The sequence below is a fragment of the Drosophila miranda genome, chromosome 2 (assembly GCF_003369915.1).
Source record: "Drosophila miranda strain MSH22 chromosome 2, D.miranda_PacBio2.1, whole genome shotgun sequence".
In the NCBI taxonomy this organism is placed as follows: Eukaryota; Metazoa; Arthropoda; class Insecta; order Diptera; family Drosophilidae; genus Drosophila; species Drosophila miranda.
Window position 1 is genome coordinate 26,584,330 of NC_046675.1, and position 27,571 is coordinate 26,611,900.

Here is a 27,571-nt window from a genome sequence, read left to right on the forward strand (position 1 = left end):
AATATTTGTCCATCGACAATATTGTGAGGCTTGATGGCTATTCTCATAGATAATATGTTATATTTCTGTGGGTGTGGGTGTGGGTAACCGCTCTACAAATCATCAACTAAATACATATTTATCCACAGTATTTGATGAAGAAATTAGAGTGCTCAAGCCTTTATTTTGGGTACCAACAGTCGTGTATAAGAATGTATCTGTGAAGTACACACTTAGATGGGTATATCGGGAGCTTAAGAGATCGTCTTATTGGCGTAACTCGAGTCGAGCATTAGTGTTTTGCCTCATGCACGCGACATTTATGTTGTTTTTGCATTCTATGGCTTTCGCTTGCGCTTCATGGTGGAGTGCTGCTTTGCGTCATTAAATCAAACCGATTGAAGCTTCAGATCCTTCAAGGGTTTTTTTTATTGCTGAGGAATGAGGATTAACCAATCAATGACTTCGCCCACACCGCGGTTCTAAATCATTTAATAATGGATAACTTAACGCAGGCCCTCGATGGCCCATAACAATAGTTTTATGAGGCCCAAAGAAATATGGAACTTTCAAGAGAGGCTCAAATAAAAGTTGAGCAATGAAAATGAACAAACTTTTCGGGGGACGACCATAAAACCCAGGCGAAACTATTGATTAACCCAACAAGAAAATATCATCAAATGAAATAGAATTGTTAAAGTTTCTCCGTCGATTTTGTTTTTTTTTTTTTTTTTTTTTTTTTTGCTAAAACTTTACATTTGAACATATAAAAGCTCCATTTGTGGGTTCTTTCTTTGCCCTTTGGCGAGCAGTTTATGTAAAGGACTTTTTCATTGGCTCTGTCGATTCGTTAATTTAATTGGAAAGTATTCAACGTGGGTTCAGTCGATTAACATCGATGATGATGAGGTGTCTGGATGGCCCTGAATTGTTTTAGATGAGTCATTGGCAAGGGGTCCGCTTCCGAAGATAATGTTGCCGTCGAACTCGACCCTCAGTCATTTTATGGTCGCCACAGCAGAATGGGGCATAATAAGGCCATCACAATTCCCGTTTGTGACAAAAATCAATTTAATATTGATTGATACAAATAATTATCAACATTTTCAAAGTAATTATCGCACAGTAACCCCGTTCGTCTAGGGAATTGCGGCAGAAATGTCCCATAAGCAAACGGACACATTCGATTTGAATGACCCGAACAGAGGCCATTCGCCACGAGCGATTCGGGTCTCGGGACTTGTAACGATGCAATCTCCAAAAGATATTTGCCAGTCCCTGCACAGCATAACCTGCAAAATACTGAGAAAAATATGTACGTACAATAGATGGTCTGGAGATCGTATAGTGGAACGACTCGTCGTTTGTACATAGGGAAAAAGAAGAGTTGAAGACTTCATTGCTGATTTGATAATTTCTCCGTAGCAATTGTGTGCAGCTGTTCTTTCGCTGTGAGTTTTCTTGGTTAGTTTTTCTTGTTGCACGGGGGTTTGTTTAGCTGTTCTGACTGCCTGCCATTTGTTGTCTGTGTTGTTTCTGTGGATATATTTTCTTAACTTTTGCGTGGAGTCTCTGCTCTGCTGCAGCGAATGTAGAGAGAGAGAGAGAGGGAGAGGGAGATCCCATTCCGGTTGCAATATTTCAGCCTTATAAAGCCAGAACATTGCACATGCCACACAGACCAGACTACACTTGGAGCACTCCTCACATGTCGCTCGGCGGCTGGTTGGCCAACTTGATAACTTGAGAACTCTCTGGCCAAGTCCCCGAACCAAACAGACTATTGGTATTTTACCTAGAAACCAACAGACCAGACCCCAGACCCCAGCAGACACGTCAGAGACCGACCGACCGACCGACCGGCATTCGCAATCAATTCGCCTTGCAGTTTATAAATAAAATAATTTAATACTTACTTACTCTCTGGACGAGGACTTAATGAGCTGTGGCTGCTCGTCTGCTTTCTGTTCCTCGTTATGTCACAATTGTTTACAGGAAAAACAATTTTAATTAAAGAATTTCACTCGCTTGGTTATCTTCCTTCTACAAGCCAGCGCTACCTTCGTCTCACTCACTCGCTCGCTCCATCTGCTGGTCCAGGTGATTCACAGTGCACTGCCATTTCCTTTTCACTTCCTTCGCACAAACACACACACGTAGGCACAGACAGGGACATGGCACTTGTGCATGTGTTCAAGTGCTGAAGTGTTGGTTAGCGCACAATCGATTATGTTTTTATCAAGCAAATTGTCGGGAAAAGGGCTGCAGGTAGAGCAGCACTCGCAATGCCCTTTTCCCCAATGATTGGTGCACAAAAGTGGACCGAAAACGCCTTGAATGAGACGAATTGTATGCAGTAAGACTAAATATTGAACCCGCTATTAGTATTATTAATATTATTTAAAACCGAATAGAGCATTTAAACTTCACCTTAATGTTGGATCTTGGGCAACCTCTTTTTATACGGAGAGTATGTATATTTTTTGCTACAACTTCCTTTTGTGCAATCTCTCTCTCTCTCTCTCTCTCTCTCTCGCTCGTCACTGAAGTAAAGTATTTATTGCATTTATGCGAGACGGAAAAGGCAAAAGGCAGCAGGAGGATAGAATTCCAAGCAGGACGATGACAACAAAAAAGCTTTCCCTCTCTTCCTCCTTCTCTCTTTCTCTCTCTGTGTCTCTGTTTGTACTCCTACAAAAAAAAAAAAACACGCCAAAAGAGAGCTTCGACAAAGTTATTGTTGCTGGTGTACTTTCAGCTCTTGTTGTTCTTGGTATTTTTCTTCTCCTTTTGACGCTTCGCGCTATTACTCCACTTTTGTCGAGCTTAATTTTTTCCCTTGCTACAGTAAGCACTGAAGTGAGACGTTAATGTTGAAGGTGTGAAACAATACGCACAGTGGAAACTTGTCAAAAGAAACTAAGATAAATTACAATATCTGATAGCATATCATTTATCTTCTCTGTAAGACTCCTATAGGGAGCTTATTACTCGAATAAATTTGACCATTTGAATTCTTGAGTGTATTTTCCTTGCGAGTGCTTACTGTAGCTGTTGCACTTGTTTGCCAAAGGGGGTGGGGGAAGCAGCAGCTACAGCAGCAGCAGACAACGTTTGCCGCAAGCCCCCCAAACCGCCTCCTGCCATGTTCTCGACCGTCTCTTTCTATCCTTCCCGCTTCCACAACTATCTTTCCGCTCTCTGCGTGTGTCTGACGCCGCGCTCTCTTGTTGATGTCGTAGGTCATTGATTTGCGCTTAACAGTGGTGTATTCTGGTTGAACGAGGGGGAAGACGTGGAAAAGTGTCGAGTCGTGGAGACTCGTCCCCCTTCATCTTTTTTTTTTTGTTTGCTTATTGTTTCAGTTTTACTTTGTTCTTGCTCCCTGCATGTGGTGCATTCGCATTTCTGCGATTCTTTTTCTTGTTCTTCTTCGTCATCGCCGTTGTGGTGTTCCTTTTACTTGCGTTTCGTTCTTTCATGTTCCCTGCTACTCACCCCTCTCCACTACCTACCCGTTCCTTCTCCTTCCTCTCCTTCCTCTCCTTTGTTACTTTTTTCGAATGCTGTAATGATTTATGTGTGTGTCTGATTTTGAGCAAAGCTTTTGCTCTCGCTCTCTCGGTCGGTGGACTATTCTGTTCTGCCAGCGTTTTCTTTCTGCTTGGATAATGGGTCGACAGCGGCGTCGTCGTCGTCGGTTTACTAATTGGAACATCGCTGTTAAGAAGCTTTTTGGAGCGTTGTCATCTCCGTTTTGTATTGTTAGAGATTCTTCTTCTTTTTTCCACTGAAAATGCAAATATTTTATGTTTTCGATATTTTGCGCGAATTGATAGGCAGAAAATCATGTTTAAACCTACAAAGGCAGAATCTTATTTTCAGAGAGGAGTTAGGATTTATAATTTAAAGAAACTAATGATATGAACTACTCTACCGCTCTGGGGTTAAATAACCCCATGGATACGGGGTGTTTCTTGCAGTTTTATTGTGCTTCGCATTTTCTATTCTTTCTTTCTTCGTTCGTTCGTTCGTTCTTTCTTTTGCTCTGCTTTTACCTTCCCTCGCCCCATTGAGGCGCACCAACGTTTACGTTCTAATTGAACAAACGCCGCGCTCTGTTCTCTTTCACTCACTCCTCTTGCCCTGCGGCTCATCTCTTTCTCTACCCCCCTCCTAATGGCTACCAATTAGCTGGAAATGCTTGCAATTTACCAACATCCAAGACGCTTTTGATGATAATGACGGAAAATGTGATGTTTCTTGTTGTTGCGTGTGGCCAACCAAGGCGCCAAAGCCAGTGGCAGAGGCATAGGCAGCGACGTCGGCAGCGACAGCGACTGCGATTTAGATTGATTTGCATTGCCGGCTAGACCTGGTTTAGTTCTCACTCTCTTACTCGTTGCTCTCTTCTGGCCTCGTACACATGTGTGTGTTTTTTATTCCAATACTCGTATTTTAACTGTCTTTTGGCACGTTCTTCTGACCCATCTTAACCGGGTGGCCAAGGTGTATTCTTGCAAGGTTCCCGCTGTTCTATTTGTGTGCCTCTACCTATCTTTTGTGTTCTCTTGTCATAGCCAAACAAATAAAACTGAAACAAAATAGGCGACTATCGGAGGAGCGTACTCTTCCAATGCCTCACCTTTTCATAAAGTGCCCTTGCTGTTGGCCAGCTGCTGCGCTCTGTCACTGAAATAAATGCTCACTCTCTTTCTCTCTGTACGCTTCCTCAACACAGTGGCGGAAAAAAGTCTAAGCAGGACTCTGGAGATGGGAAAAATGGTGCTCGTATGTTGGTTGACTTTTCTCCGCCACTGTAACTATCCCCCCCGCACTCAATTGCATTAATTAAATACAAATTTGAACTACAGCGGCAAATTGTTTGACAAATTAATTTCTTACTATTACTCTCTGTTTGCAGAGTCAGACAGTGTTCTTTCAAACGAATTTAATTGCCAGCCACTAACGCGTTAGCACGATAGAAAGAAGAGGAAAGAGAACATGGCGTTTTGCATAGATTTTGCCATGGAATGTCTTCGTTAAAGATTCTAATGGTCGCTTTCCACTAGGCTTCAAGTCCAATTTAGACTGCAAGATAAACATAGGAGACGATACGATATCGGTTTAATATAATTTTTAGAACTTTGGGAAGAAAACTTGTACATAATGTACGATTACAGACACAACTCGTTGAGAAGTGAATTTGCGAAAGGTTTTAAAACTGAAAATTATTTGTCTTGTTATTCTATTCCTAAAAATTATGAAGCTTGAAACGCTTTTTGTATGCAAAAGGGAATACAACTTTCGGCTTTGCTTGTTCTGCTCTTCTTTGCCTTTCTTTGTTGTAATCAAACAGCTGCTTGAGCTTGGGCTTGCAAAATCATGATCACACAGCTCGCTCTCGCTCTCCCTCGCTCCATCTCTCTCGTTCACCTCCAACAGCCACTTATCACACACAAACGCTCTCACAAATTTTAAGTTGCGAGCGAGAGACTGCCTGCCCACACAACAACAACAACAACAACAACAAAAACAACAATCAAGCTCGGCTCGCAGCTGGGTTCTCTTCAGCGGCTTTGCTCTCGCATTACGTAAAAAAAAACTATGCCAAATGCGGCTTAACCAATACACTCTAAACATACAGAGAGGGCAGTCGGACTGTGTGCAAAGCTTACGTCTGGTTGCACGTGTGCTTTGCGACAAGAGATTGAGATAATGGGAGAGTGTAGACTGAGAGCCGACTACCTCCATTGCGTCTCCTCGCCTCTACCCTGTCACTCATTAGCGTTACTCTCGGCGGCATAAATTGTGGCTGATTATGTTATTGTCGCCTGCTGCTCGCTGGGCAACACAGCTGCTGTTCTCTCGCACTGTGTACGTTGCTCTCTCTCTCTCGCGTTGCGTGAGATACTTTTTTGCGAGCATTATTCCGCTGCGAAGCTTTGGCCGCAACAGTTGACTCGTCTGCATGGAATATACTCGTAAATGAAACGGGAGACAATTTTCGTGTGCTGTCGATCGTTAAGCACGTTTTCTTTTGGTTTCTTCTGCCGCCTATCTCTGCCCCTCCCGCCCGTGCACGAGGGTTGCAGAACAACGCCAAAGAGGACAAGTGAAAAGCAAAACGAACCAATACCATCGTTATTTGGGGCTTTGTTCCTTTGCGTGTGCTGAGGTGTATATATGTGAAAGTGTATCTGAGAGTGTGTTGTACATATGTAAAAAGTTTATGTTCCTGTGAAAATCGCAGCTGATTCAAAAGTCTCGAAAATCAATAACGAAATTGTGAATTAATCATAAATCCAATCCAGAAAAGAAGGCACAATCTTACCAATATATATATGTATCCCTGTGTGCGTGTGTGTGTGTAATCCAGTCAATCCATAAAAAGAAGAAGCACCAGGCGGCAAACACACAAAAAAAAGCCAGTGTAACGTGTTTTGCTCTCTCCCGCCGCTCTCTTTTCCAACTGCTGCTGGATTCGTGTGTTGAGTGCTCCGTGTGTTCTTTGTGATCCTCTCTACTCCGCTCCCGCTCACGCCTTCGAAGGCCTGCCTGTCCAATGATGAAATTACTGCACGACTTCATGTTGGATGCCCGCTCCGCCGAGGATGTTGCACTCAGACAGGAAATGGTAAATGACAGAAAAAGCTGAAAAGCTGCTCCTTCGTGGCTCCCTACATACACACATACATGTGATGTACATATGTGTGTGCATATTCTCTCTGTACCTATGCTCTCTTCTGGGAGCGTGGAACTATTATTGATTCGATTGATTGAAAGGTTCGTGGGAAGCAGGCATTCCATTTAGACGGCCGGCTTGGTTAATTATTGGGTTTACGAATACTAGCTACGTTGTTCTTGATATTTGTTAAATAATTTCACCTGTTCTCGTTTAATGGTTGGGGGGACTGCCTCCCGAGGGTGTACCATCTGATCGGACACTGCTTATTCTGTTGCATAAAACTCTTACCACATGAATCGTTGATTTTTTCACTCAAAGAAGTGCTTTTTATTTGTTATAATTTAAAGAAAACCAATTTATAATTTTTAAGACTAAAATGAGTGGCATGCCTCTTTCTGATTAATTTCAATCAACATCTGAATATCGCAAAAAGTATTTTATTTTCCAGCCAATTTGCTTCTGTTGATAATTGAAATGAATAAAATATATTTTGTAATTCCATTTAATTGATCATTAATTTCGACTCGAATGATATCCATTGATTGGGCCATATCGCTCATTAGTTAAGCATTAGTTAAATAAACGCTTCATTTAAGCCTGGATAATCGAATAGACATGTGAAAAATACATAAAAATGTATTATTATAGTACCGTCAAGGCAAGGGGGGAAAGTGGGGGGGAGAGTTTTCCCCCACAGACAGAGAAGTGAGAACAAGACTCATTCATTTTATATCCCTGCTATTAGATAATGGCTCCACACAAAAAACAGCAGTGCTGCCCCGATCTAAATCCCAGCCCCAGCATGGGGCAGGCAGAGCTTTGGTTTTGGTTTCGGTTCTGGTTCTGGTTCTGCCCGCTGGTGGGGCGGAGGAGGGGCCGCGCCGCCTGAGCCCCATAGATAAAACCGTTTTTGCGGTTGCCGTCGCTGTCGCCGTCGCTGCTTCTGCTGACTGCAGTTGATTTTTCGCTTTTTCTTTCATTTGATTCATTCATTCATTCTGTTTGGCCTCTGTCTACCCCGCATGCGAAGAGCACAAGGGTGTATTGGTCCGCATGGAAATTTATGTAAGTGTATGTTTAAGAAATTATTGGCTTCTTCTTTTGGCAGAATCGATCCTGCAATCCTCCCATCCTCCCATCTAGAACTGGGAAAAGAACTCTCCTTTTAACGCGGGGTATCCTGTAGTCGGAATAACGACAATGGCTTTCTGCTTTCTGTTTTGTTTTTTGTTGCTGTTTCGTTTTGGATTTCCACACTGACTGACAATTGTTCTTATGCATTTCACGTAGCTTAACCCCACACAAAAATAAAGTAAACTGGGGGCCAAAACTGTAAAGTGAGCGCAGAATCGGAGGGTGGGTTGTGTGGAATCGAAGGGGGGGGGGGGGGGGGGGCGCGGAAGGGAACTAGAACCACCTCTAGAGATGTACTAGAATTTTATGCTGCCTGTGTGGTGTGCCCCTGCCCTGCCCTGCCCTGACTGCCTTCCTTCCTTCCCTCAATGTTTCTTTTTTTTTTCGAGGGAATTTACATGAAAATAAATATTTTCCGGTTTCAATTATATATGCGATTTGCTTTTGCCTTTGACCGAACTAACGAACGAACTACTACCCATGCACCATGTACCTCCATCTGCCTGTGTAACCCGTCCGTCCGTCCGTCCCTCAGTCCGTCCGTCCACCCTCTTGATCTATTTCACGCTTGATTGCATTGCGTCTGACTGAACTCGTTGACTGATTAGGAGGCTCCCAGACCAAGCCATACCATACCATACCATTCCATTCTAGAGCTAGGGGCGTGGTCGCGATGTCAAACGATGACAGTCGTCGATCCGATAAGGGTATGGCTCTGGATATAACATTCTATCATAAATGGGAATCCAATTTGAATTCGCTTAAAAGACCATTGAAGCCGAAGCCATTATGAGGTGGGACATCCCTTGGGGCCGGCCAAAACACTCTCTCATTGGATCTCATTTGTGTAGTTTTGAACCCGTAAGAGGAACTATGCTTCTACCCCGTTTTCTTGGCTAGCTTCATAATCATTTTGGAAATAATTTCAGCATGTTTCAGGCCACACCCCCAAGAACTTTGAAACGTTCAGAAAAGTTACCTTTTCCCGCAGTTTGGGGCAAGAGGGGGAGCAGGTTGCACGGTGCGGTGCGGTGGCACGGGAAAAGTTTTGAATGCTTAACCAAAGTCACGTGACTTGCATTCCCCTCGAATGCAAGAATGAAACCCCTGGCATACCCTTCGGGGGCGCCTCTTCATTCATCATCATTCTGCAACTTTGTTATTTGTTGCTTCGTATTCCGTTTATTGGATTTGGACACGCCCCAATAGCCCCCCAAATGCTGCTGCCGCCCCATAAGTTAAACTGTCATGTCTTCCGTCCGTCCGTCTTCTGTCTGAGAATTGTCGTCGTCGTCGGGGGCCCGCTGCTGCTTCCGTCCTTATCGGCTCCCTTCATCCATCATCCTGTGTTGGCTTTCCCTCTTTTCATGGCATTGTCCCTCTCTTCGGTTTAGTTTTGACTTGTTGTTGGCCAAGTTCCAGGCAACAATTCCGGCGCCTTCGTCCGGCAATTGTCCGACAGGCAGTGGCCCCATCCTCTGGGCACAATAAGTCAATCCGTTTTGGCCAAGGTGTCGAGACTCGCTCGCTGCAGTGTCTTCACTTCAGTAACTCCCCTGTTTATTGCGCAACTCTCCAGTTTGCACTTTGGCACTGGTAGGTTTCCCATTAAATCTATGAATGGAAATATATACATACATATCTCCTCAGTAAACAGAGGTGACAAGTGGGTTTTGGGAAGACGAGTAAATGCAATGACTAATTGGGGAATAAACAACATGGGATATGGGGTATGCAAGAGATGTTCCTCTGATAATAAATAAAATTCTTAGAGGGAAGTTGGAAAAGAAGATGAACCATTTTCAAAGGACTATTTAATATCTTTCTGAAGATCATTTAAGGGATACGCTCGGCACTTCCTTGTCCCCTTCGGTACCACGTGACGACGATGCACAAGCGAATGCTGTGAAAGAGAAACCACGGGAATTGCAAAACCCACATACATGTCGTGTACATGACGCGGAATCGAGTTGCGCTGATATTAGGATAGGGTATTGAACACGCGAGGCGTAAATGATTTCGTCGTTTATTCTGCGATACAAGCATCAGGCAGCATTTTAATAAAAACCTATATCTTCAAGGACTATTGAGAATTTACTGCACTCGCACACGATGCATTGCCCCCTTCTTTCTGTCTGCCCTCCCAGGCAACATTTCCCCCACAAACATTTCCCATTTCCCCACAGACACACACACACCACACACCCCCCTCGAATCCGAGCCCCGTTTGTGCGATGGGACGGTTGGGGGGGGCAACGGAGAGGAGGCTAAATAAATATGCTCGACGTCGACGTCGAAATCGGGGAATGAAAAGCGCAATAAACGCATTTCCCCGGCCTGTCTGCATTTTTCGTGTGTGTTTGCAAACAAAATAAAAGCCGGAGCGAAGTGCACTAAAATCGATAGTCGCCAAGAGCCGAAAATACTTGCCATATTATTTGTGCGAACAGTAGACACTACAGTGGGGACTCCTCAAGAAATGACAATGACAATTTCAATTAAGATTCAAGGTTTCCATTCCATTTGTGAGTACTGCAAAATGTATAATAAATCAACCAGAAAAATGTCTTAATTTCATTTTAATTAAGTTGGATTATTTAAGAGTTAATAAAACATGCCTTGAGGGAAAGTGGAGTGATTATTTAGTTAAATATTTAATAAGTCAAACTATCCATTTTGTAGGGTACACAAAACAAAACAAACCCCATATTCTTCCCGAAACACCGAAAAGGGAAGATAAACGAATGGGAACGCTGAGCCTTGTTTGTGGCAAGGGCAGCGGCTCTACTTTTACACCCGGTACCCGGTAGCTTATTAAATATGTTTTAAAAGGGAAGAATCGAATTTTTGGTAAATGCGGATAGGGGATATCTCCGCCATCTCTTTGAATCTCGAACACAGGGAGAAAGAGAGGAAGCACGACCACGAGCGATATTTATGTTCTTGTCTTAATTGTTGCACTCCGTTTATCCTCTTTTCATCTACTTATTTTATTATAATTTTAAAATATTTTTTTTTTTCCATTTCGCTACTGTTTTTTATATCGGATGTAGATCCGTCTCTCTTTATCGCTCGCTTCTCACACCAAAACCAGCCGTTAAATCGCACTCCCCTCCGTGAGAGGTCGCACATTGCACGAGGAAGGGTGTGTGAGAAGGAGAGAGAAGGAGCCACTGCCATTTCCTTTCTCCCGATCCGATCCAGATTCGGCTATCTGGTAGATGTGGCCCTTCTCTATGATTCTGCGTTTTTTCGTATCTTAGAAATTACGAATTACGTCCTTTTTGGGGGTGTGATATCACAGGAGTCTGTCTGGATACAAAATTTGGTTGCTTTAGCTCTTATGGTCTCTGAGATCAATCGCTTATTGATGCTGATCTAGAATATGTGTACATGTCAAGTTTTATAGGGACGGAAGCACGTCCTTCTGGATATTACAGACATCTGAAAACTGACCAGAAAACTAATATATCCCAAAACTCGTTGAGTATCGGAGGGTTTTCGATTATAAAATGTTCTCGAATGCTTTCTTGCTGACAGTAAGTTTTTTGCCCACTTCTGCATTTACAGGAATATTTCTATATCTACATACATATGTATATGTATGTGCATTCATTTATGCCTTGCACTCCCATTCTTTCCCTCCCTCTCTCTCTCTCTCTCCGACTCTCTTTCGGTGCATCGTATAGCATATTCATAGCATTTGCCTTTTCTTTGGCTTTGCATGCGCCTGTGTGTGTGTGTGTTTGACTTTATTTTTATTAGTTTATTTTCGTTTGCCTTTTCGTATGACACGCGAAAGGTCTTTGTACTTGACAACAACACGGAAGGAAAGGTGCCAGCGAAAAGTTTCAACTTAAAGAGAACTCGAGAACACCGACAGCGGACAGGCGGACGGACGACAAAAAAAATGTTACCTATCCGGGCTGTGCTTCGTCCACCCCGGCCACTCTGTCGCCTTCGTCTTCGCCTTGCCCCTTGATTATTATGTTAAACAATATAATCTTGATGCCCGACTCAAGACTTTTCACACATTATTGTCGCTGTCTCTGTCTTTGCTTCTTTCAATTTTCAAAGTCATCAAAGTAGTCTCTGCCGAAAAGTTCATTTTTTCTTAGTTTTTGTTTACTTCCTCAGTGTGTGTTTGTGTGTGTTTCGAACAGAGTCAACAAAATTTTCGTTCCGCTCAAAATTAAATGTATTTTTTGTGTAACAACAAATCCCGTTCACAAGCCGTGTGTTCTTCTCAGGACGACCTCTGACGGTTCGTAGCCCTCAAAATATCACAAAAAAATCAGGTATAATAATACCGAATCTGGTTACAGCTTGGCCCTTTCGCCTTGAAGTCCCCAAAGGGCAGAACTTTGCCTTTCAGCGATCCAGCACGGATGGATTTATTAAGGATTATAGTGATGCCAGCACTGCGCAGTCAGGAACATTCAGGTGGATGTTTCCACGAGCAGCTTCTAATCGGAATCCACCTCCAGCTCTGGGTACTGATTGTTCAAATCTCGTTTTTCAATAAAGTTACGCGCCACAGTGAGGGCTATCCGGGCGGAATTCTTCATCGGATCTCCGAGGATTCCGCTCAAACCAGCACTGAGACCAGCAGCAGGCCTAGGAAGATGGTGCCCTAACTCTTGACGAAACGGAAGGCAATCTTGCGCATAACCTTCTCGAACAGAGGTACTGCCTCAAAGCGCGATCTTGAGCACTGAAGCGATCAACAAATACTCCACTAGTCTTGGAAGAGGTCCTGGGCCAAGGGATTTCCCGACTGGTGGGGCATTCAACCAAGAGATGTTTCTGCTTGCACTCCTGGACTAAAGAACTAATTTTGTAATCGAATGAAAAACCGGTTTGGGATTGAAAATCTTTGCTGTTGATGTATCCGATGAATCTACTTTAATTTGGGCATTATATTTTTAGAATAACTGGTTCATTATCGTCTATATTTGCTCTGTTCAATTATCATAATGAACTAGTTTAATTACTGCCTTGAAGAAAGGCTCGAAGGTTTACCAAAATTGACCTTAAAAGCCCATAAGAGTATTTATTGCATTGTTAGAGATTATGGATTAAATGGAGCGGAATAGAACCAGTTATTAACCTGAAAGAGTTAACCAAGAGAAAGAGTTTAAAGTTCTGGTTCCATGTCCGAAAATAGAGCTTTTCGATCGCTCAAGAAGTTTGGTTTTTATGGGGTCCATCTTGGGCACAGGACAGGCTCTCCTCCCAACAAATGTGACATGTGCCCCATCAGAGATCCATCCATTGTAAGCTCTAAACTGATACGCGGATCATTAGTCACTTGATTATCACTTGGTAATGTGTCACATTGGAATTTGATATGCAATCCAAGGTCTGTTCCTAGATCGTGTCATGTCTGTGCGTGGGGGTGGGAAGTTCAAATCACCAGGAAATTCCGAACCAAACCCAACCTGGAGAACCACTTTCCATCAATCAACGCACAAAATTTACACAAATTTACACTCGACGCAGGTTGAAGGAAATTTAAATAAATTTCAAATTTCAAGGGGTGCGAAGAGAGCGAAACAAATCACGGATTTGTCCAAGGCATACTCAAGTGGGGTGCAGCGCTGCGGGGAGTGAGAGAGCGCCCTCTGGGAATGCCGCACCTCACACGAAATGTGCCTTGGATATAGAATTTGTGTAATTCCCGACTGGTTTTTGCTGCTTATGCTTTGTTCTTCTTCGTTCTCTTCGCACGAGCCTATGGGCACCCCACACCCCCGCACCCTTCCACCTGGCTGGGAGTTTTGCTCGCCCTCTCTCTCTTTCTCTCTCTCTTTGCTTTGCTTTGCTTTTGGCATTCTAAGTTTTTCTTCTCTATTTTGTTTTTTGCCTACTGTGTCGGTTTCTTCGTTTTTCCTTTTTCTTTTTGTCCGTGTCTCTGCTTTGTGAGCATTTTCGCTTTGTTCTTGTGAGTGTTGTCTTGTCTGTCTGTCTCACACGCATGATTTTATTTTTTTTTTTTTGTATAAAGAGGCCGGTTTCTGCGTCGCGCTCTCTCTCTCGCTCTCTTCATTTCTCTCTGTGTCTTGCACTCCCCTTGGTTCCGGCTGAGTGTGCGTGTGTGCGTGTTTGTGTTTCTGTCTCTTTCACAGTCAAGGACAAGTTAATGAACGATTTTTTGTTCTTTTGTGTGGATTTTCTGAGGGGGGCCCAAGTGGCTTAATATTAGGGTTGGGGGTGGGGGGTAGGGGAGAATATGTTTTGCCATTGAAACGCAATAATTGTATACTAAACATTTTCAAATTCCTTATGTCTTCTTCTGCCTCTGCCTCTTCCTCCGCTGTTAATTATTAAAATATTTGCAAAAAACAACAATTTCGTGCTGAAAGAACCCGGTATTTTGTTTATATTTCTGTCACTTTTCCGCATTGAGCTGTTTCGTATACCCTGCATCCGTGTTGAAAAAAAAACCGACCCTAAACGGCATTTGAATCGTACAAATTCGGAATCTGGAATGAGTCCGTTCACTTATGGGAAAGTATAAGAGTGAGCCCTGGTGGAACGGCCTATGGCCTATGGAATGAGCCTTATATTTACTCATCTACTGAAAGTCTTTTGGATCGTATAAATAATACATCAAGAATAGGGAAAACAATCGTCCATATTATTATTGTGCGAGTTAATTTCATTAATTTTGGATAGATCGCCCATCAGTTTCATCATAATTTGTTTTGTTGTTGAATTTTGCTTGGCGCCGCAATTTGTTTATTTTTTGTCGCTTCTCCTCCACTCTCCTCTTCTTCTCTTTCAGCTCTGTCTACTGTGTTTTTTTAAATTATTTCTTTCTTATTTTCGGTTTAAATAATTTATTTTATGTACAGTATAATTCTTTCCAGTAAAGCTGTATACAAAATCGTTTTCATTCATTTTCATGCACTTTGGCGAGAGTCTCTGACCCATATTTAGAGCCAATGTTGCGTCAGCGTTTTGCTGTGGCATTTGTTGTTGGTTTTTAGCACTTCTTCTGGCCTGCAATTCGCACTTTTCCGCGTTTTTGTTTCACACCCTCGAAGAGGGTAAGTTTAAATTGCTTTGAAGTTCGTAACGCGCAGAGAGGGTAGCATCTGCGATTAAATGAATGTACTTAAAGTAACGAGAACGTCTCTAACCAGAATTTAGGGAGCACATTGCATCCAACCCTGTGAGTCGAAGTCTCTCTCGCTATTCGCCTCGCTCGATCCGTTAGAATCAGCGTCGGACAAAGCCAACATGTTCTTTCTGTTCAAAATTAAATGTATTTTTCATGTAACACCAATTCCCTTTCATAAGCCGTGTGTTCTTCTCAGGACGACCTCCGACGGTTCGTGGCACTCAAAATAGCACAAAAAAAATCAGGTATCATAATAATACCGGATCTGGTTACAGCTTCGCCCTTTCGCCTTGAAGTCTCTAAAGGACAGTACTTTGCCTTTCAGCGATCCTGCACGGACGGATTTTGGTGGATTATAGTGATGCCAGCACTGCGCAGTCAGGAACATTCAGGTGGATGTTTCCACGAGCAGCTTCTATGCGGACACCATCTCCAGCTTTGGGTACTGATTGTTAGAATCTCGTTTTTCAATAAAGTTCCGCGCCACAGTGAGGGCTTTCCGGGCGGGATTCTTCATCGGATCGAGGATTCCGCTGATCTGCACTGGGACCAGCAGCAGGCCTAGGAAGATGGTGCCCTCACTCTTGACGAAAAGGAAGGCCATCTTGCGGATAACCTTCTCGAACAGAGGTACTGCCTCAAAGCGCGATCTTGAGCACTGAAGCGATCAACAAATACTCCACTAGTCTTGGAAGAGGTCCTGGGCCAAGGGATTTCCCGACTGGTGGGGCATTCAACCAAGAGATGTCTCTGCTGGAGCATTCCTGACCTTGCACTCCTGGACTGTGACCTGTGACTGGACATGAAACTGCTGGCGAACCACCTTCTGGTGGGATTCGGGTACTGGACAGCAGCAAGGCATGCGGCGGCTGGGAATGCACTGTAAATAAAACACAACAGAAATTTAATTCGTTTCGGTTTTGTGAATGAAATGACTGCCAAGAGGTCAGCAATAATTATAAATATAATCAAAGTAAAGAACTAATTTTTTAATCGAATGAAAAACCGGTTTGGGATTGAAAATCTTTGCCGTTGATGTATCCGATGAATCTACTTTAATTTGGGCATTATATTTTTAGAATAACTGGTTCATTATAGTCTTATATTTGCTCTGTTCGGAGTAATTTGAATCCGACTTAAGGGCGGGATTCGCAATGATCGGACGCATTAAAGAGGCATAAGTATATGGCTGCTTTTTTATGAATACTGTGGGTGTATGCAGGGCTCTAGTGTGTAAATATCAGCCTAAATGTATGTACGTGTAGAAACACATAAATTTATTGGTCGTCTAATTTCAAGGGCATATCAATTTCGGTGCGAAGGTAGAGACCGATGAATGCCCTTAAAATTGTTATGGGTACTCCATTTAAATTCGAGTCTTTGCTCAGTTAATGGTGTTTTTCAAAGCTACATAAAACAATGCAATTTGTCACATATCGTGTGTTTTTACATACCGACAACGATGTCCGGTTGTAGGGGGTTCACTCGTCGGCGATCTGTCATTCCCAGCTGATTCTGGGGTCTTTGATACACGGTATACACATTAGTCCTGTGTAAAGTAGGGAACCAAAAATTTTGTTGTGTTTACTGAGAGTTTTGAATGTTTGAATACTTTTGAAAATTTATGAGCATTGCGTAGACGGTTTTGTCGGAGGCGATGTGTCGACTGTAAAGTTATTGATTGATTCCATTAAACATTGAAGTGACACATTAGTCGATGTAGGACCTTCTCAGTCATGGATCATGTGAAGTGCTAGGGGGGTTAGGGGCCAAGAGAACGTTAGCCGAAAGTTGTGGTCTGGCTTACGCTGGGAGGCTTTTGTGTGTTGTTATTAATGCAGGAGGCGCAGCGAGAAAGTCGACAGCTTTACATCTCCCTCCCTCGCACCCCAACCTCCCCCGCCCAGCCCGTGGGCTAACCCAGTTGATAAGCGATTAAATATTTAAACTGTATGCCAGGATATGCCAGTATATGTGTGGCGAGCGTGTGTGTGGCGAGTGTGTGTGTGTGTGGGAGGCTGAAGGCTGGGGTATAGCGAGTGGCGAGGATTATTCTGTCGCATTATGACGCAAGGAAGTGCCTTTGGGAATGGTTAAAAAAAAAAAACGAGGAAAAACGAAGGCAAACGCGAGGGGAAAAGTTAATTAACAATTTGTTTGATTTAATTGTCGCTGCTATTGTGTTTTACTTTTTGGTCTCCTTCTTATGTGATGATGTGATTTCTGTGATATTTGCTCTGGCTTCCAGCGGGAATGATGTCCCTCTTCGATTCCCCCCACCGCCTCCCCTCGCATCTCATATTCTGGTTTGCTTTTGCCATTATCCATCCCCCACAAATCAGGCAACATCGACCAGAAGTACCTGTGCATTCCTTTCTTGTAAGCAAATTAGTACAGTGAAATCCCACATCCCAGCCCTCTCCCAAATTGTCGGTTTACGACGAACTTTTTGGCCAAAGTTGTCATTAAATGTCGTCTAAATGTGGGGGAATTAACTTTGTTCTCGACTCGTAGAGAGGGAGAGGGAGTGGATTAGTGGGAAATTTATGAGAACATCAAGAGGATGACAGGGGGAATATGATTACGCTTTATGGGACTCTGACTTTGGGGTTGACTTTGGGCTGTCATCTTGCCCTCAATTTATGGACATGCAAATTATAATTTGGATCTATTCTTTTGGTCCTTACAGATTACCACATCCACTGCCAAGAAATTGTGGGAGAAGTCCGATGGCAAAGGCACATCCAGCGCACCGGGAGGACCCCTGAATCCACTGCAGATCCCCGGCGTCGGGGACCCGTCGTCGGTGTGGAAGGACCACACCTGGTCCACGCAGGGCGAGAATATCCTGGCTCCGCCACGATCGCGCGGCTATGCGGGACACGGTGGCACCTCCGACACATCCAACAGCGGCAATGCGGGCATATTGAGGTAAGAATTGGATCAGACTCGTCAGACTCTTTGTCTACTCTTCTGGTATTTGTACAGCCGAAGGGGGTACATTTTCCGATCTGTATGTTGCATCTGAATAGTTATTAATCGCCTTGCACGTACGTTTTTCAGTCCCCGCGATTCACAGTGCGCCAAAATGGTTGAATATGTTCTGGGCGGATCGCCCACAAACAAGGAAAGCCCCTTGTCCGGCCTAGAGCCGCGGCTGCGCAACCTCAAGTTTGACGACAATGATAAGGTGAGTTCTCATCGTCGTCATAAGATCTCTTTGAATACCAATTACCAAACAATCGAAATTGCAGTCGCACGATGATAAGGAAAAGGCAAACTCTCCGTTCGACACAAACGGCATGAAGAAGGACGATCAGGTCTCAAACACAAACGGTGTCGTTAATGGCATTGACGATGACAAGGGTTTCAAGTGAGTAGACAACTTTTCAATCCCCGACTCTGGTTCTAGCCGGAGACCAGACCTAGCCTCTAGAGATACAGAAACAGGTTTCCTCTCGCCCCAAGCCGCTTGTGTGTGGTTCTCTTCGGCCCCGTGTTACCATGTTATGATTACTGAAATTGAAATGAATTTCCAGTTCAAGGTTGCCTCTTTCTTTTTGCATAGACTTTCACTCTCAATTGCGGCCGCCTCTCCTCTGATATCCCCCGTAAGCGTAGGGGAAAGAGCGTTTTTCCAGTCGAACGCTTTCATCGTGACTGGCAGGCAACTCTGCCCGGAGAATGTTTACAAGCCCGATTTGCGGGTTAGATGTTAGAAAACTCAGTCATCCATTTGGTGTGAGAATATTCGGGGGTAAATGGACATGATAAAACTAATTTGGTTGCAAATAATAGCATTCATTACGGAGTTTTAAGCATTCAAAACATTCAATCGGTAACAGCGATAACACTAGCCTACAAAATTCAATTTTTTTCACACTTTTTCTGATAGATTCGGGGCCTTTAAACCTTTTTGATGCATTTTTTTCCAAGGTTTGGTTTTTTTTTGTAACCTCTAAAACTGGTATTTTCTTTAATGTTTTTTAAGAGGTTATGCTTCTTTTTTTCACATGACTTAAGTGTTTTTCGCAGGGTTGTATAGAACTTTGCAATTCTTAAAAGAAGATAAATACAGCTATAAATCGGACCCAAACACGTTTTAGATTCAGCTTATGATCTGGAAAATATTAATATTCGAAAAGTCGAAAATCATGTATAGGTAGATTAATTGGGCATCGTTTAAGGGATCGTTTGTAAAAATCTATGGATTTACCTTTGACTGAACCTTCTAATGCCTCATTTTGCCGTTCTACGGAAAGACTCATCCCATGCCAAAGACTGTCCAAAAAAAGATGAGGGCATTCGAATGAATTCGCAAACAGCCCCTCGCTCATTCAATTCGTGGCTCTTCGTTCAAATGTACTGCGTGGTGAGCCTTACGGGTGATTACTCCCCTGGTGGCATTGTTTATTCGAATGGAAGACTTCTAAGTATGTAGTTTAGTATGAAGCTTAGAAGAATACATAGAACAACCTGTCATCCCACCCTGGCATTCCTCCCAAGTATCCATTAGTACCTCCATAGGTACATCCATGCTTGAAACAAAATGATTGACCCACAAAAGAGTATTGAATTGAATGCTTTCGTTTTCTGTTCGTTTCGGGCTTAACCCATATTTCACTCATTCATTCATACATATTTCATTGTCTTCAATTGCAGTCGCAATACAACACATTCGTACGTACATCCATATCTCCGTAAACGTGTACGATATAAACTCTTGAAGTGATTGTTGTGTCTGCCCACGGTTTTCGTACGAGTATTTCCATTTACATATTTTGTATTTATTATTATTTTTTAATTGTTATTTATGGCAGTGGGGAAAGCGCTTTTTCGTGTGGCCCACCTGCGTTTTGCGCCTCTCGAAATGGGGGAAAGACGACGGCGCAACGAAGACAGCCACGACGACGACGACGATGACGATGACGATGACACTTTGAGATTGAGTTAAATTCGAATTGTTGTAAGTAGCATGTGGCAAGAGTAGTGCGTGCCCATCGGAGGTAGGGTACTTGCAGGGCTAGGACCAGGACAAGATAAAACTAGGAGCTTGGTCCCATGTTGGCTCTTAAAAATCTTAGTTTTAGTTTGACAAATCCGCCTTAAAAACCACAGAACTTTTTATGGATTGATTTTTCTGCAAAAGGAGCCCCATGGATCTAGATCCTTTGAGAGATCCTTGGTATGGGTGTGCCCAGACTAATTTTTGAACACAATATCAATCAAGTGGACACAATAAAGCGTGCCCTTTTTGCTGCGTTTTCCATCACTTTTTCGAGCATCTTTCCACACGAATATTTGCCTTGGGCTATTCAATGGTGTGAGGAAGGCTGGCGCAAAATAGCCCCACAAAAATAAGTTCGGGGGCGTCAATTTCCACATTTTGATACCAGACGTCCAGGGACGAGAATCGTTGTAAAAACTGAATTATCTGATTTATAGTAACCGTTGAGAGGCCTTTCACGCATTTCGACGATATGCTCATTGAGTTAACACAACTGATGGACTATTTTCAATGTAGAGCGTTACTAACTCAGTGCGCTGTTTCGATGTACATAAGTCCAGCAAACCAAACGCTCACAAATGATATCGCATACGAGTCAAATGCGAGACTTAACCCGACAAAACGCTCGCATTCGGACCCGCATATGATAGAAATATGATACTTTTGTCGTTCAGTTTGTGGCAGTGAAAGTATCATTTATGATAGTTCGCAAAGGAATCGTTTGCGAGCCTTTTGCGATATCGTTTGCGAGCGTTTAGCGACAGAAGAAGTAGAGCTCATTTTTGTCTCGCTTGCAAGCTCGTTTGCGAGAGTTTTGCGATACAAAACCATATCGCTCGTTTGCCAGCATTTTGCGGAACTCTCGCAAAAGGCATGTTTGTTGGTTTGCTGGGAAGCGACCCATGGTTGCAATTTTACTGAATTGATGTTTCCAATGTTTTTTAAGCAGAGCCCATCGATTTTCAATGGGATTTAGATCTGGGCTACTTAGAATTAGAATTAGTTGGACAATCAGTAAATCTGGCAACATTTGGCACAATGTTTTTAAAAACACACTCCAACGCTGTTCTAACTGTTTCCAAATGAGAAGAGGAGAAAGCATTTACATCCCCCTCACTCCTCCATCTTCCAAAACACAGCCCTTACTGTTAAGTCACACCGTAAAAATGAGAGAGAGAGCATAGCCCTGTCTCATGTGCATAGAAAAGTGCTCTTCTGATGCGCTGCCGCTCACGTACACGTCTGTGTTGGTCGGCACACCAATACAACGAAGTTCCGTTTTGCTTGCTGTCTACGCAAACAAACGCAGTGACCCCCTGTTCCAGAAGCTTCTATGAACTTCTACACGGGAACTTTTGTTAAATTTAAGTCTGTTATGTATAAAAGCGTTTCTTTTGATCAAGAATATATACTTTATATAGTTAGAGATGTTTCCCTCTGTGCGATACGAAGCTCTTCAAATATTTCGTATACCCTCTGCAAGGGAATACAACAATAAAAACAGAAACAAAAGAAAAACGGCAGACGCGATCAACTCAGCGGCGTTTAGGCCTAACACGAAAAATAAAGAAACCAGTCTGCGGTTGCCCGCTCTGTTTTGTCTCCCTCTTTCTCTCTCTGTCTCACTTCGTCGCACTCGGGCAGCAGCCGGCTGCTCGCGCGCTCTCCCTCTGCCTTTGTTGTTGCTGGTGTGTGGCTGTTGCAATTTCATTGCCGGCAGCCGAAACTTGTTTCAATGCCAAACGTAATAACTGCTATGATGTAAGCAGCGGGAAAGAGGGGACACAGAAGGCAGAAGCAGCAGCAGACGGAACAGAAAATACAACAGCAAATGCACGCAAAGCAGCGGAAGACGGACACGCAAAAGCAGCAGCAGCGACATCGACCGCGAAAGAAGTAGCAGAATAGTCCAAGATAAAGATGAGGAAAACGCACCTGAATGCAAGAGAAAAATCAGCGACAGCAGCAGCAGCAGCAGAGCAGAGCAGAGCTGAGCAGAGCAGCGCAGAGCTGAGCAGAGCAGAGCAGCGCAGAGCTGAGCAGAGTAGCGCAGGGAAGAGAAGAGCGAGCAGCATTTACAGCAACAAAGATGCAGAGCACAGACATTTACCCTCCCATTTACACCAACAAAGAGAGCTCGAGATGAGACGCGACAAGACAAGAGCAAAAACAGCAACAACAACAAAAACAACAAGGAAAGGAAACGTTTTGTTTGTTTGACTTTTCTATAGATTTTCGATTCGATTTCGTTTGATATTACGTTACAGTGTGGGCTTCAATTGCGCTTGTGTCTGCTTTTGAAGGTTTTTGTGTTATAAATTTTTTTGGTTGTTGTTTTTTGTTTGAAATTAAAATTGCGAAAACATTGAAAATCGTAGCATTGCTAAAAATAATTTGAGGCAGCCAAAGTGAGGCAGAGCCGTGAATCACTCACTGACTGATGCACTCATTAATTTGCTCACACTCACTCACTCGTGCCATTATTCACTCATTCATATCGAAGAAAAGTCGACAGATTCGCCAAAGATTTTTCCATTGCGTTCATCCTTTTTTGGTAACACACAAAATCGCTCAAAATTATGGTCAATGGATTACATTTTTGTTTTATTTTTTGTTGTCAATGTGCTCTAGCGATATTCGCGAAAGCCGCACAAAACAGGTCCTCCACATATATCGATATCAGCTGGAAAGTGTACGATATAGATCGGTGGCTCATCGGAACACTCACGTGTTTGACGGGCTTTTTTCTGTCACCTTCCATTGCGCGTTTCCACCTGTTCTGACCCTTTTGGCTGCCTTTTCTTCTGTCGCTCTTTTGGGGCCATACTTTCTTTTGTTTATGGTTTATGGAAAGTGAAAATTCGGGGAAATAGTGGGGCCGGGCCAGTGGGTTGATTAAATAAGAATTCTTAATGCTTTGCCCTAGGTCAAAGAAGTCCCGAATTTTTCCAATGGAAAGCTGCCAATGAAAACCTGACCTTGGTCATAATGGATGAGCAAAAGAGAGTGCAACAGGGTATCAGGCTGCATTATAAGATAAATGGGTTGGGGAGGAACGGGGGACATCGTGCAACCCGCCTCATGTCTGACGGAGTGGTTGGGAGTCACGAGCTACGATCTCAAGTGGAACTAGAGGTATGACTAATAGAGTAGGTAGTTTTTCCATTTCATCAGTTCAAGAAGCTGTTGTGGCTCATACGAATCGAGCAATTACAATCACGGGAGTGATACTATCGATTTGTCATAAACCACCACGCTCCCGAGAGGGTTTTATCGCTGTATCTCTGTGCCTCTGTGCAGTGCAGTGCGGGTAATAAAGCATTCTTTAGTGTGATTCATTAAAATCCAATTAAGTTTATACACACATAAAAGACCATCGAAAGAGCTCAAAAGAGAAAGAATTAATTTGTAGATTAAGATAATGTATCGCAATATCGATGTATTCTCTATTACTCTTCAAAAGGTTCTGCCGCTTATATAAAGACTATCTTTGTACTAGTACAAACTCATAAATACTTTATTAAATATTCCCAAACATTGGAAGGTCATCTAATTTCGTTGATTGTTGATAGATACGAGTAGTTTTTGGGCTCTTCACAAGTTTGTGAGCGGTGATTATCAATCACCTAACAAAACACCCAATGGTTTGACAGTTCTGTCAGTGATTGGTTATAATTTGGCCTCACATAATCCCCTCCTTTCGCCCCCAACAAATTAATCACACTCATTAAAGCACTGCCGTTTCTCTCAGTGTTGTAGTTTCAGCAGCACTGGCTAATATTGCTAATCATTTCGGTTCGGTTCGGTTCGGTTCTGCTGCTGTGGGATTGTGTTTGTCGAATGCGATGTGAATGACCCGACAATGAAATTATAGATGGCAATTACCACATGCAACCGAGCTGGGGCAGAGAGAGAGAGAGAGAGGAACAGAGAGACAGAGAGCGGGCGGCAGAGAGGAACAAGATAGACAGCTAAACGGCCATTAGCTATAGAAAGAAAGGAATGCTCGCAAATGGTCGCAAATGGTGTCGATGCTTTTGATACCCTTCCAATTGTCATCTGAAATATTCTTTAGATTTTTATATAATTTAAAGTTACAGAAGCAGAGCATTTTCGTTGCCGGTTTACTGAAAATTGTACATAGTTCCATTCTGATTTTATGTTTCGGAACCCAAACAATTATGAAACTTGAAACAATAATTCTTTATTAAAATTTTTCATCGAAATAATTTATTTGCGTTGCAAACCCTCGGTAAAACACGTAATACCCTCTGAAAGGGGTATACAAAAATCACTCATACATTCACTCGTTCATTCGAAATGTTGGTCTACTTCGTCCATAGTACCCTGTGAAAGGGTATACCCACACATCTGCACAGGCAGGAAAAAAGTAAAACAGTTGCAAAGTCATTGACTTTGCATTGAGAGGGGGTTAAGTGCATTGGGTTAAGCGCGAGTGAATAAATGACTGAATGAATGGAAGCTGCTATGCAAATGTGAGTTTCGGAGCGCAATATTTAATCGGTATATGTACAGCGGGATGATCTAAAAAACATCTGCTGCTCGGAGTGTGATCTAAACTCTTTTGTTGTTGCTTTTTGCAGGCTTATTGTTTAGATTTTGATTTGCATTTTAAGCGCCGCTCGTTAAAAACGCTGTCTCCATGCTGATTCGAGTGTTATTTATGGACTTTTGGGTCCCAGCTGGGCGCTGACGTCATGGGTCTTTGGCTCGAAACAAGTTTGTCGCTTGAGTCTTTTGTTATTTCCTTTTTGTTTTGCCCTCGGAACAGTGGCTTAGAAACTGTTTGGCGATAATTAGTGATAATTGCGCTGAAATTGAATTCAGATAATTGATTGATATGTTTAGTCATTCATCTGTGGAAGGTGTTGAGCGGGCGGATTTCTTCGTCAAGATTTTTGTTTTAAACGATTCGATTCAACTTTGATTTCCTTGTAATTTTCATATATTAGAAATTTTCATTTTCAAACTGTGCCAACCACAGTTTCAGAAACTGAAGTTTTAAGACAATTGTGTAATATGTGAATTTAGTTCATGGTGTCATGTCTTGGCTGTGGTGTAAGTCGTGGCTAAGCGGTTGTCACAGTGAATGTACAACCGTTGATATATGAAAACTAAGACTGGAAACGATAACAAAAGCTAAAATGTATGAAACCGCACTGTAAACAAGAATGTTTCAACTATGACATCATGGAGCGCCACTGCGCCGACTGTTATTGGATCAAATCTGTTCTGTTAAATTTCCTGCATGTTAACGACATGTTAACACGACGTTCCTCAAACTGTTCTGTTAATAGAAATGCAGTTTAAGTTGCAGTCAATCTGAATCTGTTTAGCTGAACAATTAATGTAAAACTGTATTTACACTATGCTGTAAAACTTTATTTACACTATGCTGTAAAACTGTATGTTACCTACTTTTGAGCAAAAACAACTTTTAATTCAATTAAATCTATAATTATGCTAATGTACAAATCTCTCTTTCTCTCTCTTTCTCTCTTTCTATATGCAGTCGCACTCCCGGCTCGCGGCAGCCTTCGCCCGCCGAAGAGACCTTGCCCCTGCCACGCCCCCAGAATCTACTCGACCACTCACAGCACGGCGGGTTCCCCCAGCTGCCGCCCCCCTTCAACCACATGCTCATGGACCACGGACAGGGCATGGGCGTGGGCGTGGGCGGTGGATTGGGCGGCGGATCTGGAATGGGCGAGTGCCGCATCCATGGCAACGGCGTAGGTGGCGGCGGCGGCGGCGGAGGTGGTGGGGGGTATGCGGCACACCAGCAGATGGCGGCACAGATGAACCAGTTGCAGCCGCCGATGATGAACGGCGTGGGCGGTGGAATGCCGATGGCGGCACAGGTAAGCCCTACAGTTTGGGAAGCACTAGCCAGCTTGTGTTTTGGGATTTTATGATGTGATTACTGGATGCCCGGTCAAGTATGATCTAGATAAAACACTCTTTACGAGCGAATATGAATCCCAATCAATCCTCCATCTGCAATCTATTGAGATCTATGATATGGCAAATCTTTATATAAGTATCTAACTGCCTTTATTTACAACCCAATTATTTGACACCCAATCGAAATGATGTCCGTGTACACTGTCCTACTTATTCCTAATTTGTGTTTAATGAGAGGGATCTCCGCGTCTAATCTTCCACAGTCCCCGATGATGAACCACCAAGGAGCTGGACCCAATCTCATGGAATCTCCCGGCAATCTGTTGCAGCAGCAGCAAAATTTTGATGTTCAGGTGAGTGGAGCCGATTCGAGGCCTTGAGTCCAGCGGCTGAAGGATGTTTGTGGATACAGTAGGATTTTCCCCCCGAGTGACATTGCCATTGCGGTTGCGGGTTGCATTCGAAAATTGGGTCATGTGTGGGGTGGGGTGGGGTGGGGCTGTTGCTGGGGACAACAGAAACAGCCTAATTTTGCACATCCGGCGGATGCGTCGGTTACGTGGGTCCTTGTTTGTTGCGTCCCCTGCTAGCCATTTCCGTCTGCCCCCTCCGCCCTCGGCGTCCCTCCCTTCCCGTTGCATGCAATTTATTTCGAAACAAAACGGAAATCGGATTTATTAGCCACAAAATTGCTTTTAAGCTTTCGCTGCGTCTGGCCGCTCAGTGGCTTTCAAACCCCTGGCATGGCATTTCCTGCGGTCGCAGTCGCTGCTGGCCTGTGGATCAAAAGTATCTTCGATGGACATTCCTAGACTCGGAGGGTAGCAAATTTAGCTTATCGCTTATCGGTGGTTCACTGTACCGTCAGTGTCATTTCTTTCTCTTGACTCCGGGGTTTATGTCCCGCAAACAGCAACACAGAGGAAGCCCCGATGGAGAAAGGGATGTGAAAGCTTTCTCCGTGCGTTTTCCAAATTGAAAATCAATATTCGGTGTTGCAGTTGCTGATGCTGTTCTTTTCTCTGTCTCTCTATCTCTATCTCTTCTCTATATATCCTTCCCGCTGCTACAATCCCTTCGAGCGTCTGCCCCCCCCCCAACCCCCTGTTGCTGTGTTGCCCACAAAGCAAATTGACATTTCCACACTTTAGTCGTCGTTGGGGCTTGGGAAATCTGCACTTCCGCTTTTTATCACTCTCTGCCTCCCTCACACCCTCTCTTCCTCTCTCTCTCTCTCTCTCTCTCTCTGCACACACAACACATCCTGCAGGCGTTTTCGTGTTGCTTTTGTCTCTTGGCCAAACAACGAGAGGGGCAGCGAGAGCGCGAGACACTCGTCTATCGCCGGAAAGAGACGGAGCGTAAAGCACAACTTTATCGTTGCTCTGACTCGCTCTCGCCCCTTTCTCGCTCGGCGGATGTGTGTCTTTTAAGTGCGCTGCCTGCAAGTATCCTACACGAAATTGCATCAAAGTGAAAAGGCCAACACTGCCACAAAAGGGGGCTAAAACAACAGCAACAGCAACAAAAGCCCGCAACTGCGGTCTTACCAGATCAGATCTCGGGACCAAAGTAGCTGCAATGTCATTACGGTGAAAAATTGAACCAAAGGTGAAAGTTTAATGCGCTTCTTGTGTTCCGTGGCCACTTTTTTTGTTGCATCTCTCCTTGTATGTGTGTGTGTGTGTGTGTGTGTGGAGTCCTTCTCTGA

General features: G+C 43.5%; 1 protein-coding gene and 2 long non-coding RNA genes across 5 annotated transcripts in view; 2 read left to right on the forward strand and 1 right to left on the reverse strand.

Annotated features, from left to right (window-relative positions):
* LOC108154994 (maternal protein pumilio) overlaps positions 1 to 27,571 on the forward strand; it is a 207,651-nt gene that overhangs the window by 5,955 nt on the left and 174,125 nt on the right. For 2 of the 3 annotated variants that reach the window (XM_033389405.1, XM_017285537.2), the window contains exons 4-8: positions 17,617 to 17,858; positions 17,991 to 18,117; positions 18,182 to 18,300; positions 25,469 to 25,817; positions 26,124 to 26,213. In XM_033389405.1, the coding sequence (XP_033245296.1) occupies positions 17,617 to 17,858; positions 17,991 to 18,117; positions 18,182 to 18,300; positions 25,469 to 25,817; positions 26,124 to 26,213 (927 nt within the window). Of the gene's footprint in view, positions 1 to 5,930; positions 6,617 to 17,616; positions 17,859 to 17,990; positions 18,118 to 18,181; positions 18,301 to 25,468; positions 25,818 to 26,123; positions 26,214 to 27,571 lie in introns of those variants that run through there. The other variant, XM_017285538.2, reaches the window with a different exon arrangement.
* On the forward strand, positions 11,917 to 12,697 carry LOC117187213. The gene is made up of 2 exons (XR_004471968.1): positions 11,917 to 12,065; positions 12,127 to 12,697. It is a non-coding gene; the product is annotated as an uncharacterized LOC117187213 (long non-coding RNA).
* LOC117187212 lies at positions 12,329 to 16,607 on the reverse strand. The gene is made up of 3 exons (XR_004471967.1): positions 16,382 to 16,607; positions 15,697 to 15,807; positions 12,329 to 12,610 (listed from the first exon to the last, which is right to left on the reverse strand). It is a non-coding gene; the product is annotated as an uncharacterized LOC117187212 (long non-coding RNA).